Source organism: Lactuca virosa, chromosome 5 (assembly GCF_052849685.1).
Source record: "Lactuca virosa cultivar CGN04683 chromosome 5, Lactuca_virosa_CGN04683_v6, whole genome shotgun sequence".
NCBI classification, from domain to species: Eukaryota; Viridiplantae; Streptophyta; class Magnoliopsida; order Asterales; family Asteraceae; genus Lactuca; species Lactuca virosa.
The window spans coordinates 123,567,844-123,581,396 of NC_136430.1; the positions used below are offsets into that span (position 1 = coordinate 123,567,844).

A 13,553-nucleotide genomic window follows, 5' to 3' on the forward strand; every position below is an offset into this window, starting at 1 on the left:
TTTTTTGAAGAAAATGAGTTTACCACTTTTTTTTTTTTTTTTTTAAATTTTTTTATCATTTATCAGTTTACCGTTTATCCGTGAGTTGTGACTATTGTTTTAAAATTTTTATAGTTTTGAACGGAAAACTGAATGTTTGAGATGTTTTTCATGTTTTAAAATTATAAGTTAAAATTATGTTTTTATTTTGTGGGATCTTAGGATCCCGATCCCGATCTTGCAGACCTAAAATTGATCCTCCTTAAGATCCCGATCTTGACAACCTTTTATCTCAGATACTAATTGCTATTTGTTTGACATGCAATTATGCATCATCTATATAGTGATATCCTTTGATGATGGGGTGCCATCTCTCCTTACATCATTACCTATGCAGTTATCGCGATCAAAATTTCAATAGCGGTCACATGCCGCTATTTGAAATCGCGGTTATCGCGGTGGTATAGCGGTGATATAGCGGTTTTTTAATATTACATATAATTTATAATTTTATGTCATTTTTATAAAGAATTTATATATTTGAGTATCAATACTATAAGTCTATATAGAATTAATATCATCAAACCAAAAAAGTCATATAAAAACATAACACAATATTCTATTATAGTAATATGGAAACTAGGTAGTGTCAAAGTGTCAAATAGAGTTTAATTGCATTGCACGGGTTCAATCTCGTATTAGTAGGCCGTGGTTGGTTTAAGGAGTTAAGTCCCAAGTTGTAGCCTCAAATGTCTGGGTTGATTTAGAAAAAGCATTAGTGGAGTCCGACCATAGCAGCTCAAGTCGTCGTGGGTACAGAAAGAGATGAGAAAGAGACTTGTCGGTAGATGTAGTTGCTTTGAATGCTTTTAATTATGGTAGTTGTTGGGGCTTTTTAAAATGAAAGTGTAGTGAGATCATTAAAAATAGTTTTTCATTGACAAAGTAACCAAATGGCCCAAAATGTGAGCGAAATGGAATAGCGCCTGTAGCGCCGCTATAGCGGTAATTGAAATAGCGGTGAATAGCGCCGCTAATAGCGGTACCGCTAAATGAAAACGCTAAACTGAAAATAGCGGTTCTCGACCTCCGCAAAACGCTATAGCGCCACTGTAGCACCGCTATAGCGCGCAATTGATAGCTTAGATCATTACATCATCAAGGTATAAGTCGATCAAGTTAGGGTACAACATCTTTGCGTAAGATTTTATATATATATATATATATATATATATATATATATATATATATATATATATATATATATAAAATCTTACGCAAAGACGTTGTACCCTATATATATATATAAAATCTTACGCAAAGACGTTGTACCCTATATATATATATATATATATATATATATATATATATATATTAAACTAATGTAAGATTTTGTATATACAAACAATATAAAAGGGTATAATAGTGAATTTTATAAAAATAAAGAGTTAAACAATTTTAAAATGTTTAAAAATGTGAAAAATAAGATTTTGGATAAATATAATATTTTGAATGTTAAAAAAATAAATATGATATTTTAATTTAAACCAAATAAATATGATATTATGATATTCATATACCAAATTCACAGCCAAGCATATCCTCATATAAGCCCCTTTTAAGAGTCCATGATTATTTTAATTTTCCTTTTATACTTGGAAAATTCTCATAAAAAAATCAATTTAAAGTTCTAAGTATTTAAATAAAAAGAAAAGAAATACACTTTATAGGGCTGTTGCTTTTCCTCCCGCCACGGCTCGAAGTTAACACTGAGCCATGCCCCAATCTTGGTCGGCAATATGCATTCCAGGTTAGGGTTTCTGTTGACATCCAGTTTCAGAAGGAAATCTCCACTTTCTACTTTCTTCATACACGATACTTCCTCAACAAGTGTCCTGCTTGATTCTTCTCGGGTATTATATCGGCGTTCTTCTAACATTAACAATGGAACTCCCTTTTCCCGGTTCCTTTCATCGATTTTGCACTATGGAGGGGCACGTTATCTTAGCAGCTACGCAGTTGATCAGTTCTCGGACGATGAGTACGAATGCGATTACGAGAATAACCCGGTACTTTTTCTACTCTTTCGTGTTGAATCATATGATAGTATACACAGTATTCATTACATTTCATAAAAGGGCTGCACTTCTGTTTTTTATTTGGATTTTGTTGCATACAAATACAAGTATCAACATCAAAATCTCCCTATTTGCAAATTGTTATTAACCAATTTGATGCCATTTTCTAATTAACTTATTGCATTTAAATCAATTTCAAAGTTGCATATAATCCCAGGACCCTGTGCAGCTCATTTGGTTGTGTTTCCCTGGATTGTTATTTAACATCCTTCCATTCGTGTTCTAGCATCAGTTCAGCAACCTGATTTAAAGTTTGAAATTGGAATTCACAAACTTGTTCTTGTAGGCATCATCATCAGTGGCAAATATTGATGAATGGAAATGGAAACTTAGCATGCTTTTACATAGCAAAACAGAGCAAGAGATCATAACCAGAGACAAAAGAGACAAGAGAGACTATGAACAAATATCTAACCTCGCCAAGAAAATGGGCCTTTACTGGTAGTTGACTTGATATCTACATCCTTTTGTCTCTTTCCCATTCAAATCATATTCATGAATCTTGATTATGCACATATATTTTGTTTTCCCTCCTCTCACACTAATCATCACATGTTCAGTGAAATATATGGAAAAGTAGTGGTTGCAAGCAAGGTCCCTCTTCCCAACTATCGCCCAGACCTTGATGATAAACGCCCCCAAAGAGAGGTAAGACTTTTTCCAGTTTCTTTCAGGAAATTCTCTTACATGAAACTGGTGATGGGTATTTTAGTCTTTATGGTCCACTGAATGTAGGTAGTTATCCCATTAAGCTTGCAAAGAAGAGTAGAAGGTTTACTCCAAGAACATCTTGACCGAATGCAATTGAATTCTGGAGATGTCGCGAGTGAATCTAGTCATCAGGCTGAGCTGGCAAACAGGGGTAGTAATGGTAATCCAGACTCATTAGTAGATGGATCTCTTATGGAAAAGGTTCTTCAAAGACGTAGTTTACAGATGAGAAATATGCAAAGATCTTGGGAGGTATATATTGAAAATAACTTCATAACTTCATAACAAATCTTGAATTATCAATACATTTTCAAGTTTTTGAACAAAATAAAACACAATTTGAATCTTGAATTGTTATTGTATCTTCAGGAGTCACCAGAAGGAAAGAAAATGATACAAGCTCGTATGTCTCTTCCTGCATTTAAAGAGAAAGAAAGACTCCTTCAAGCAATTGCACAGAATCAAGTTATTATCATATCTGGAGAGACTGGATGTGGGAAAACCACTCAACTTCCACAATACATATTGGAATCTGAGATAGAATCTGGTCGTGGGGCATTCTGTAACATACTGTGTACACAACCACGGAGAATCTCTGCCATGGCTGTTGCAGAAAGAGTTTCTTCTGAAAGGGGAGAGCCTCTTGGTGAATCAGTAAGGCTTTTCTTTAATCTTTACTCTTCACTTACTTTTTATTGCTTAAAGAAAGGCTTTATAAGCAATAGTTTTTGTCTTTTTGACAGGTTGGCTATAAAGTTCGATTAGAGGGTATGAAAGGAAAAAACACTCATCTTCTTTTTTGTACAAGTGGTATTTTGCTAAGAAGGTTGCTCAGTGACCACAACTTGCATGGTGTAACACATGTTTTTGTTGATGAAATTCATGAACGAGGCATGAATGAAGGTCAGTTTTATAATATGTTAACTTTATTTGAGCTTTTATGATTGATTTCATATTTTCATTTCATTATATTTTAATCATATGTTCTTAATTTTCAGACTTCTTATTGATTGTATTGAAGGACCTTCTCCCACGTCGTAGGGATTTGAGATTGATACTCATGAGTGCTACATTGAATGCTGAGCTTTTTTCCAATTATTTTCAAGAAGCACCAATGATTCATATTCCTGTAAGTGCTTTTGTTATCTTGTTATGTTCTGCAATAATCTAATTTCATGTGTTTGAATATAGGGTTTCACTCACCCAGTGAGGGCACATTTCTTAGAAGATATACTGGAGATAACTGGTTATAAATTAACTTCTTTCAACCAAATTGATGATTATGGTCAAGAAAAGTTATGGAAAACACAAAGACAATTAGTCCCACGCAAAAGGAAAAACCAAATTACATCACTTGTTGAGGTAATCTTGATCTGGATTCTGGTCAAATTAAGTCAACTCTAATATAACTTTTGATTCTAAAAGACTAAAACAAGTTTAAATTTTGATGTGAATATATGTTAGGATGCATTGACTCAATCAAACTTTGAGAATTATAGCTCAAAAGCTCGTGATTCTCTATCTTGTTGGAATCCAGATAACATTGGATTCAATCTTATTGAAGCAGTTTTATGTCATATTTCACGTAAAGAAAGACAAGGTGCTGTTTTAGTATTTATGACAGGGTGGGATGATATTAGTTGTTTGAAAAGTCAACTCAAAGCTCATCCTTTACTTGGAGATCCCAATAGAGTTCAACTGCTGACATGTCATGGTTCCATGGCAACATCCGAACAAGTACTACTTCAATTTTTTAACCTGATCAATCAAATTAATGTATTTGATAACTTTTAATTTTTATATTTTTTTGATTATGCAGAAACTTATATTTGAAAAACCACCTCCAAATGTGCGTAAAATAGTACTTGCTACAAATATGGCAGAAGCAAGTATTACAATTAATGATGTGGTTTTTGTGGTTGATTGTGGAAAAGCTAAAGAGACTACTTATGATGCTCTTAACAACACTCCTTGTTTGTTGCCTTCATGGATATCACAAGCATCTGCTCGCCAAGTAAGTTACCATTTTACCCTTTGACTTTGTTGGTCAAGGTAGTTGACTAATTTCTATGTTGCTTTCTTTTTTTGTTGGTTTAGAGAAGGGGTAGGGCAGGGCGTGTGCAACCAGGGGAATGTTTCCACCTTTACCCTCGATGTGTTTATGATGCTTTTTCTGAATATCAACTACCTGAGCTTTTAAGAACTCCTTTAAATTCTCTTTGTTTGCAAATAAAAAGTTTGGAAGTTGGAAGTATTGGAGAGTTTTTATCAGCTGCTTTGCAGCCTCCAGAGCCATTAGCTGTAAGTGTTAACTGTTCTTGATGAATTGAATCTTAATGAATGATTTGAATTGCTAAATGCTATATAACTTTAATTTATTCTAGGTCCAAAATGCTGTGGATTTTTTGAAGATGATTGGAGCATTAGATGAAAATGAAAATCTTACTCATCTTGGTTAGTTTATAACTTTATATTAATATATTTATGAAAATTTATTTCCTAAGATTATCTTTTCTCATTTTTTAAAAAAAAAAAATATAGGTAAATATCTGGCAATGCTTCCATTGGATCCGAAATTAGGGAAAATGCTGATAATGGGTGCTTTTTTTCGTTGCTTTGATCCTATTCTTACAATTGTTGCTGGACTTAGTGTCAGGGATCCTTTTCTTTTGCCTCAAGAGAAGAAAGACGTGAGTAATCCAAAACTACTCTCACACAAGGGCATTTTGGTCTTTTCCTGATATCTTTTGTATGTCTATTTCAGCAAGCTAGTACAGCAAAATCAAGATTTTCTGCAAAGGATTACAGTGATCATATGGCACTTGTGCGTGCATATGAAGGATGGAAAGAAGCTGAAAGAGAAGGATCTGCTTATGAATATTGCTGGAGGAATTTCCTTTCTGCTCAAACACTTCAAGCTATACATTCTTTAAGGAATCAGTTTATCCATATTTTGAAAGATGCTCAATTACTTGAGACTGAATCAGGGATTAACAACAGATTGAGTCATAATCAATCATTGGTTAGAGCCATTATATGCTCAGGCCTCTTTCCTGGCATTGCATCTGTAGTGGTATGTAATGTATGCTTAATGCTTATTTATTTAATTTACAAATTACAAATTACAAATTACAATACAATTGATAGATACATACATGAATCCGTATGTTACTCAATTTTGTTATTTTTTATTTTTAATATGTGCAGCATAGGGAGACATCAATGTCCTTCAAAACTATGGATGATGGCCAAGTCTTACTCTATGCAGTAAGTATTAAAGAAATAGCAATGCAGTTTCATTTATTTGTTTCATATAGCATCTTACTTTCATTTCTTTTTATTACAACAGTATAAGTATAATTTTATTTTTCTTAAAGTAACTTACATTTTTGGTCACTGAATATAGCATGATTTTACAGTTTTGATCCCAAAAAGTTCACTTGCAATTTTGGTTCTTATCTATGGTTTTTGTAATTTTTTGGCCCCTTTTCAAAGTAAAATGACTATATTTTTTGGGTAAAATTTGCAAAAATCAGCTATATTTTGGGACCTAAAATAGTCTTATTACTTAGAACAAGGACGAAAAACATAATAAGAACCTCAAATAAGGACCAATATTGTAAAACAATACGTTTAGGGACCAAAATTGAAAAATTCAGCTATACTTTTGGACTAAAAATAGTCATATTACTTAGAACAAGGACCGAAAACGTTATAAGAACCTCAAATAAGGACCAATAGTGCAAAATAATACATATAGGGACCAAAATTGCAAAAATCAGCTATACTTTGGGACCAAAAGTCATCATATTACTTAGAACAAGGATGAAAAACGTTATAAGAACCTCAAATAAGTACCATGTACCAATATTGCAAAATAGTACATTTAGGGACCAAAATTGCAAAAATCAGCTATACTTGGGGACAAAAATGTAACTTGCTATTTTTCTTATCATATACTTAATGTTCCCAAAAGATAAGCCATTTGTACAAAAAAGTATAATATATTTGGATATCTATAGTATATAATTTATATGATATCTGTTCAGAATTCTGTGAACACACGATACCAGACAATTCCATATCCATGGCTGGTTTTTGGGGAAAAAGTCAAAGTCAACACTGTATTTATCCGGGATTCTACTGGCGTCTCTGATTCCATTTTGATCCTCTTTGGTGGTGGTGTAGTCAATGGCGTTTCGGTAATTTTGATCCTCTTTGGTGTTATTAAATGTGTCTTGCTTTTAGCTTATATCTTTTTTTTTTTTTTTTTTTTTTTTAATTAATAGCCTGGACACTTGAAAATGCTTGGTGGGTATATTGATTTCTTCATGGATCCTAATTTGGCTGATACCTATGTCATCCTAAAGAAGGAATTCGATCAGCTCCTACAAAACAAGGTCAGTTATTAATATTAACCATTACAATCTTTACAATAAATACATTACATTAATCATTGGACTTATATAAAATTGGTTTATATATATATATATAATATAATCATGTTACGTAGCTTAAAGATCCGGATCTTGACATCCACAAAGAAGGAAAATATCTCATGCTTGCAGTCCAAGAGCTCGTGTCAGGAGACCAATGCGAAGGGAGATTTGTATTCGGGCGCGAAACCAAAAGGGTAAAAGAGTCAAATGACAATGATAGCTTCACAAGAGACGGAGCAAACCCTAAAAGCTTACTCCAAACCTTGTTAATGAGAGCAGGCCACTCGCCTCCGAAATACAAAACAAAGCATTTGAAAACTAATGAATTTAGGGCGTTGGTGGAATTTAAAGGAATGCAATTTGTAGGAAAACCAAAGAAAAACAAACAACTTGCGGAAAGAGATGCGGCTGTTGAGGCGTTAGGGTGGTTGACTCAAACTTCGGGTTTGAAAAAAGATGAAGATGGTGATGATGATTCGCCTCTTGATTTGACTGACAACATGTTGAAGCTTTTGAGTAAACCGAGGAAACCGAAGTCGCGTTAAAATGAGTCTTGTGATTGGATACGGAATTTATAAAGTTTAGAAAAAGGACCACATGGTTTTGCTTTTTTGTGATGTGTTTCGGACCCGATGGGATACATTGGAAAGAGAAAGAGGTTGGGGATATGGTGACTAGTTAGATTTTGTGAAAGCAATTATTTTTAAAGCTTGGAGGGGAAATTGTTATCTTTTATTTAATCTTTTATAAAGATGGCTTGGCCTCATCTTTAGAGTGTAAGTGGCCTTTGACAAATGTAGTTGTATTAAATAATGTTAACATCGAGTATAAGCGTTGTAATTATATTGATAAAAATATATAGTTATTCACTAAAATGACCATTTACTAATCTTTTCTCATTTTCAATAACCACACATTTTAAAGATATACCAAAATGTCATGATATAGTTATTTATTGCAAACTGACTGCAAATAGGTGTTTGTTAAAATGAATGACATCACATCAAGTGTCGTATTGTAGACTAAAAAAGCTTGTATCGTGTTTTGATCAAAAGGAAAAACCATTGTTCGTATTATGTTTTGTTCAAAACGAAGCCTCTAAATATATTATCATCTTCAAATGGTTGAAGTTGTCATATTGTGTGTGTTTTGATGAACCATTTGTTCGTATTGTATCTTTGTTCTAAACCATGCTTGTGAATGATTAAAGTGTGTATATTTGGTCTTAGAAATCAACCACTTCATTTCCATCTCAAGGATCAGAAGTGATCAAACGAAACAATATTGTTGAGAGCATTGGCTCAAACATGCATTCTCGATTTAACCATTTTTGAGAGGGGGTTCATTCATTAGAGTTAATCTTGAAAGACATGGAATCACAACAATTTGCTCCGTCATCTTTGTCGCCACCGTCATTGGAAACTAAAGTGAAATGCTTGGAGGTCAGACAATGCAATATGGTTCATACAACTGCCTTGGACTCCATTTCACACTTTAAACATTTACAAGGCAACATGCACACCACAAATATCCTTTCACAACCTCAGAAGCCAAAGACCTTTAACAATCAGTCATATATGTAGGTTACAAGTCCAGATTACCATTTCGAATGATTTGAGAGAGTTCATGATTTTAGTCGATAGAATTTAAGTTGCCTGATTGTCGCCTCCACCACTAGAGGTACCAATCACATTGATTGAAAAGTACCTATGAACTTAAATGGAAGTTTCATCAAGCTGTTTAATGTTTAATCTTCACTAGGATACCAATATGATGGATGCTCGCCAAGTACTTCAACAATCTCATGCCCTAAACTTGTATCCTTTCCGTTCAGTTTAATTATGCATGATTAGTTTTCTAAGTTGTATTGTGTAACATGTTTTCCTGTTTGGTTTATTTATGGTAAACATATTTTTTTATTAGATTGAAGTCAAACTACAAATCAGTACTACAAACAACATTTTATTTATTTAAATCAAATGTAGGATAATAACCCCATGTTTGGTTACATGTATCCTTACTTGAATAAACATGCTTCGACATATCAACTAATAATAGAGGCCAACAACTTAGACGAGTATGAACTTTTTGGTGGGCACCAACTACATGTTTTAACTTTTCGCTTCTCTCGTTGTGATGGTATACAACCTATTCAAAGGAATGTAGAAAAAGATTCACGTCCTTGATATTTGTCCATTAATGGTGGTCAAATGACCATTACTTCCTCAGGTACCTCCTCTTCAGATGAATGTGGAAAAAGATTCACTACCCCTACGTAGACTTGACAAACATGTCGTGTCATGTCAGATTCGTGTCGTGTCAAACAGACATTAAACGGGTTGAGAGGGCTTGACCCTAAACCGACCCGTTTAATTATCTTATCGTGTCGTGTCAACACATTTATTTTCGTGTCGGGTTGTGGGTTAAGGTTTATGTTGTCTCATCGGGTTGATAATGGTTGGAGGAGTGAGTTTTAAGAATAAGAAGTGACAAGTGTGAAGAGATGGGTCGACACAGTTGTCCAAAAATGTGTATGTAACACCCGAGTTCCAGATTGGATCAATTTAGGGCTTCAAGGAGTCAAGGGAATGGTTTTTGGGTAAACCAAGGCTCACGGTGTGAACCATATAAGGGTCACGCCGTGAGGAGTAATTAAATGAAGATGCTGAATTATGCTAAGCTCACGACGTGAGATACGCTGCAACCCAAGCCCATGATCTTTTAGGATTTCCTTCGTATTTAAACCCCATAAAATTCATTCTAGGGTTCCAAACCAGCCTCCTTCGTCCCTAAGCTCGGTAAAACCCTAACCCTAGCCTCTCATTGTGATTCTTGAGATTTTGGTGGCTTGAAGAGGAAGAGATCATCATGGAAGCATAATTTCAGCTTGGAAGTTTCATTTGCAACCTCTAGCTACACTTCTAGACCATTGTGAGTTACCAAGATCCAAACTTTATGTTTTCTTGTTGCTAGATCTAAGGTTTTATGCATGTTTAGCCATGGTTTAAGAGTTAGAGTGTTGGGATTCCATAAAGTTAGCAACTTTATGGGTCCTTAGGATCCCTTGGTGCTTGTATGTTATGATCTGAGTTTTTGGAGGATGTTTGAATTCATACTTGGGAAATTACCTCCTTTATCTTAATGAATGACCTAGTTTGAGCTCAAGTATTGTATTGGACATACAAGACCTTAAAGCATCAGTTTTTATGATCCTGGGAGTATTAGGAAGCTTCCTAGAAAAGGTGGAGTGATGGCTTATCGTATTAAGAGGTTTTTGGATCAAAATGGCGTACAGACGAATCTTACGACATGAAGAAGATGCATGTCACATCGTGATGATTATAAGACCCGACTATTTTGTCATGTAGTGGCTCACGACGTGAGCCATATATGGTCACGTCGTGAGGGTCTGCCGACTGTTGACTTTTGTTGACCGTTGACTTTGACCAAGTTTGACTTTAGGTCAAACTTGAGGATATTGGGCTATTGATTAAGATTCTATTTGGTTATGGTGTTAGTGGATTCATGGGAGCAAGCAATGCTGAAAAAGGGATCTTATCGCAGTGTTCAAAGCTCTTCAATTCGGGTGAGTTTTGCCTCATTGTACCCGTGGGTCGAAGGCACCAATGCTGACCCACTAGTTTTGGTTATCTGATAGTAGGGGATGCCTTAGGGATTGTATGTAGTCATGTAGGATAGACTAAGGACTCTTGATCTAGGCTTTCTTGCCTGTTCCTCGTTTGGTTGTGGCTCTAGAGTAGGATCACCTGTCCGTTTGTCTATCTCACCTCTGATTATATACGATTAGGTATTCCTTGAATTGTTGGTATATAGGATGTTGCTATGCTGTAGTGATCTGTTAGATCTATATCCTGGTATATAGTATGTTGCTATGCTGTAGTGATCTGTTAGATCTGTATCCTGGTATATAGGATGTTGCTATGCCGTAGTGATCTGTTAGATATGTATCCTGGTATATAGGATGTTTCTATGTTGTAGTGATCTGTTAGATTTGTATCATAGTATATAGGATGTTGCTATGCTGTAGTGATTTGTTAGATCTGTAACTTGGTATATAGGATGTTGCTATGCTGTAGTGATCTGTTAGATATATAACCTGGTATATAGGATGTTGCTATGTAGTAGTGATTTTTAGATCTGTATGTCTACTTGTACTTGTTAGTTATTATGTAGTGGAGTGCCCTAGGGACTGTATGTGCTCATGTAGGATAGCCTAAGAACTCTTTATCTAGGCTTTCTTTCCTGTTCCTCGTTTAGTTGTGGCTCTAGAGTAGGATCATCTGTTCGGGTGGCTATCTCACCTCTAGTGACTTATGGTTATGCATTTCATGAAGGATAGCTGGTAGCGGGACAGTGTGCGGTGTGACGACTAGTAGGAGGTAGTGAGCTGTATACTTGTTGTTTTCTTATATTATGTGCCTACTTGATCCCTGATTGTTTATATGTCGACATATGGTGGTAGTGGGTTGAGGCAGTCCTGCTTTGTGTTGTAGGCCAACAAATCATGGGTATTCCAGCCCGATGGCTGATTGGACCTGTTGCATGTTGGCATTCCAGTCCGAGGACTGATCGGGCTTGGGCATTCCAACCGGAAGGCCGTTATGCATGCTTGTATGTTTATCGTATGGGGTATTTTGGGGGAAACTCACTAAGCTTTGTGCTTACTCAGTTATCTATGTTTTGCAGGTTTTATCAGTGATCGTGGGAAGGCGAAGGCGGGACTGTACACACTCATAAGCAACATTGAGGATTTTGCGTTTTCTATGATACTCTGATTTTTAATAAATGTAATTTGGAATAAACTCTTAATAATGGTTTTATAAATTAGGAAGTTTTACCTTAATAAAAATGAAAAATTTTGGTTTGTGAAAAATGGGACGTTACAGTGTACGATGGATGAGACGATGGTCTCATGGAGGCAAATAGAAAAGTGTTTTCATCGAAAATGAAATAGAGTAAACTAAGAATATTTTTAGTGGTGAGGTCTAAACAATTGTAGCCTCTATGGTCACATGTGAAACTAAGGAAGATACAAGGGGCTAATTTGTGAGGAGTATATATGTGGGGATAACATAAGCACCAAGAGACACGAAGATATGTGTATGGTGGAATTTGGAAAAAAAGTTTAGAGTATGGGGAATTGTTTTGAAGGGTGGTGAAGGGAATGATATTTATGAGGCAGGCAGCTATGTGAAGAGCCTCAACTGAAATGTAGGTGGAAGATGAGCTTGGAATACAAGTGTATAAATGGTGTTGTTAATGGTGCATATTATTATCTTGGGTTTCCCATTTTGTTGGGATGTATATGGAATGAGAAATATATATGAATTTCATTAGTGATACAAATATTGTGGAAGGAGGTGATATCAACTCCCCCAGTTATGTAACACCCGGTTTCAGGTGCGTATTTAAATTCAAGCAAAACTTCATATTTTGCACTGGGACTCGGCGAGTTGGAGGCCCAACTCGTCGAGTATGTTCGACTTCGGATCGGGGGGTTAAGTGACCTACTCGACGAGTCGGGAGACCGACTCGGCGAGTAGGAGCTATCTGGGCAAAACCCTAATATTTAGGGTTTGCACCCTATTTAAACACTTTATCTCGTCCCAAACCAGCCTCCATCACCCCTCCCAACTCAGAGAAGCGCTAGACTGAAACCCAAACCTTGTTTGAGTGATATTGAGCCATTTTTGTGTGTTTTGTGGTGAATTGAAGTTTGAAGAAGAGAAGGAAGCTTGGAAGATCAAGAGAGGACTAGTAGATCCAGAGGTTCTGAGTTATTTCCATCCCATTCAAGGTAAAAAGCTTCAACCTTGACTTCTCATTTGATAGACCTCCTCTAGGGCTTAGATCTTATCATTTTGGGGCATTTCTAAGGACATTTTCGGATTGAGTGTGTATCATGGAGTTACACTTCAGATCTTGAACCATTGAGGGTTCCTATGGCATAAAGGTGCCAACTTTATGGCCATGGGAAGCCCATGCATCTTATAAACCCTTTTTTTATGGATTTTGGAGCCAAAAACCCCATGCATGGACATCAAGTTTGTAGCGTTACGTATGAAATGGACCCTAGGAGGTCAGATCTATGGTTTTGATGCATTAAGACCCATTATAATCGACTGTATAGTTTTAGGCAAGGAGGGACTCAGCGAGTCGCTTGGGTGACTCGGCGAGTCGGGACGCATTTTTCCAAAACGTCTTCTGGAAATGGTTTTGGTTGAGTGGAAGGAACACTCAGCCTACTAGGGGTTTGTTTTGGACC

The 13,553-nt window shown here is 35.7% G+C and overlaps 1 protein-coding gene across 1 annotated transcript; it reads left to right on the forward strand.

Annotated features, from left to right (window-relative positions):
* Positions 1-1,712: 1,712 nt before the first annotated feature.
* ABO6 (DEA(D/H)-box RNA helicase family protein) lies at positions 1,713-8,142 on the forward strand. Its single transcript, XM_079051046.1, has 18 exons — positions 1,713-2,048; positions 2,404-2,558; positions 2,678-2,765; positions 2,853-3,080; positions 3,198-3,482; positions 3,572-3,731; positions 3,827-3,957; positions 4,020-4,190; positions 4,293-4,565; positions 4,648-4,842; positions 4,926-5,129; positions 5,213-5,282; positions 5,370-5,518; positions 5,593-5,901; positions 6,036-6,095; positions 6,878-7,030; positions 7,118-7,228; positions 7,342-8,142. Exons 1-18 carry the CDS (start codon positions 1,779-1,781, stop codon positions 7,810-7,812), a joined length of 3,483 nt encoding a protein of 1,160 aa, XP_078907172.1. The 5' UTR covers positions 1,713-1,778; the 3' UTR covers positions 7,813-8,142.
* The last annotated feature ends 5,411 nt before the right edge of the window (positions 8,143-13,553 follow it).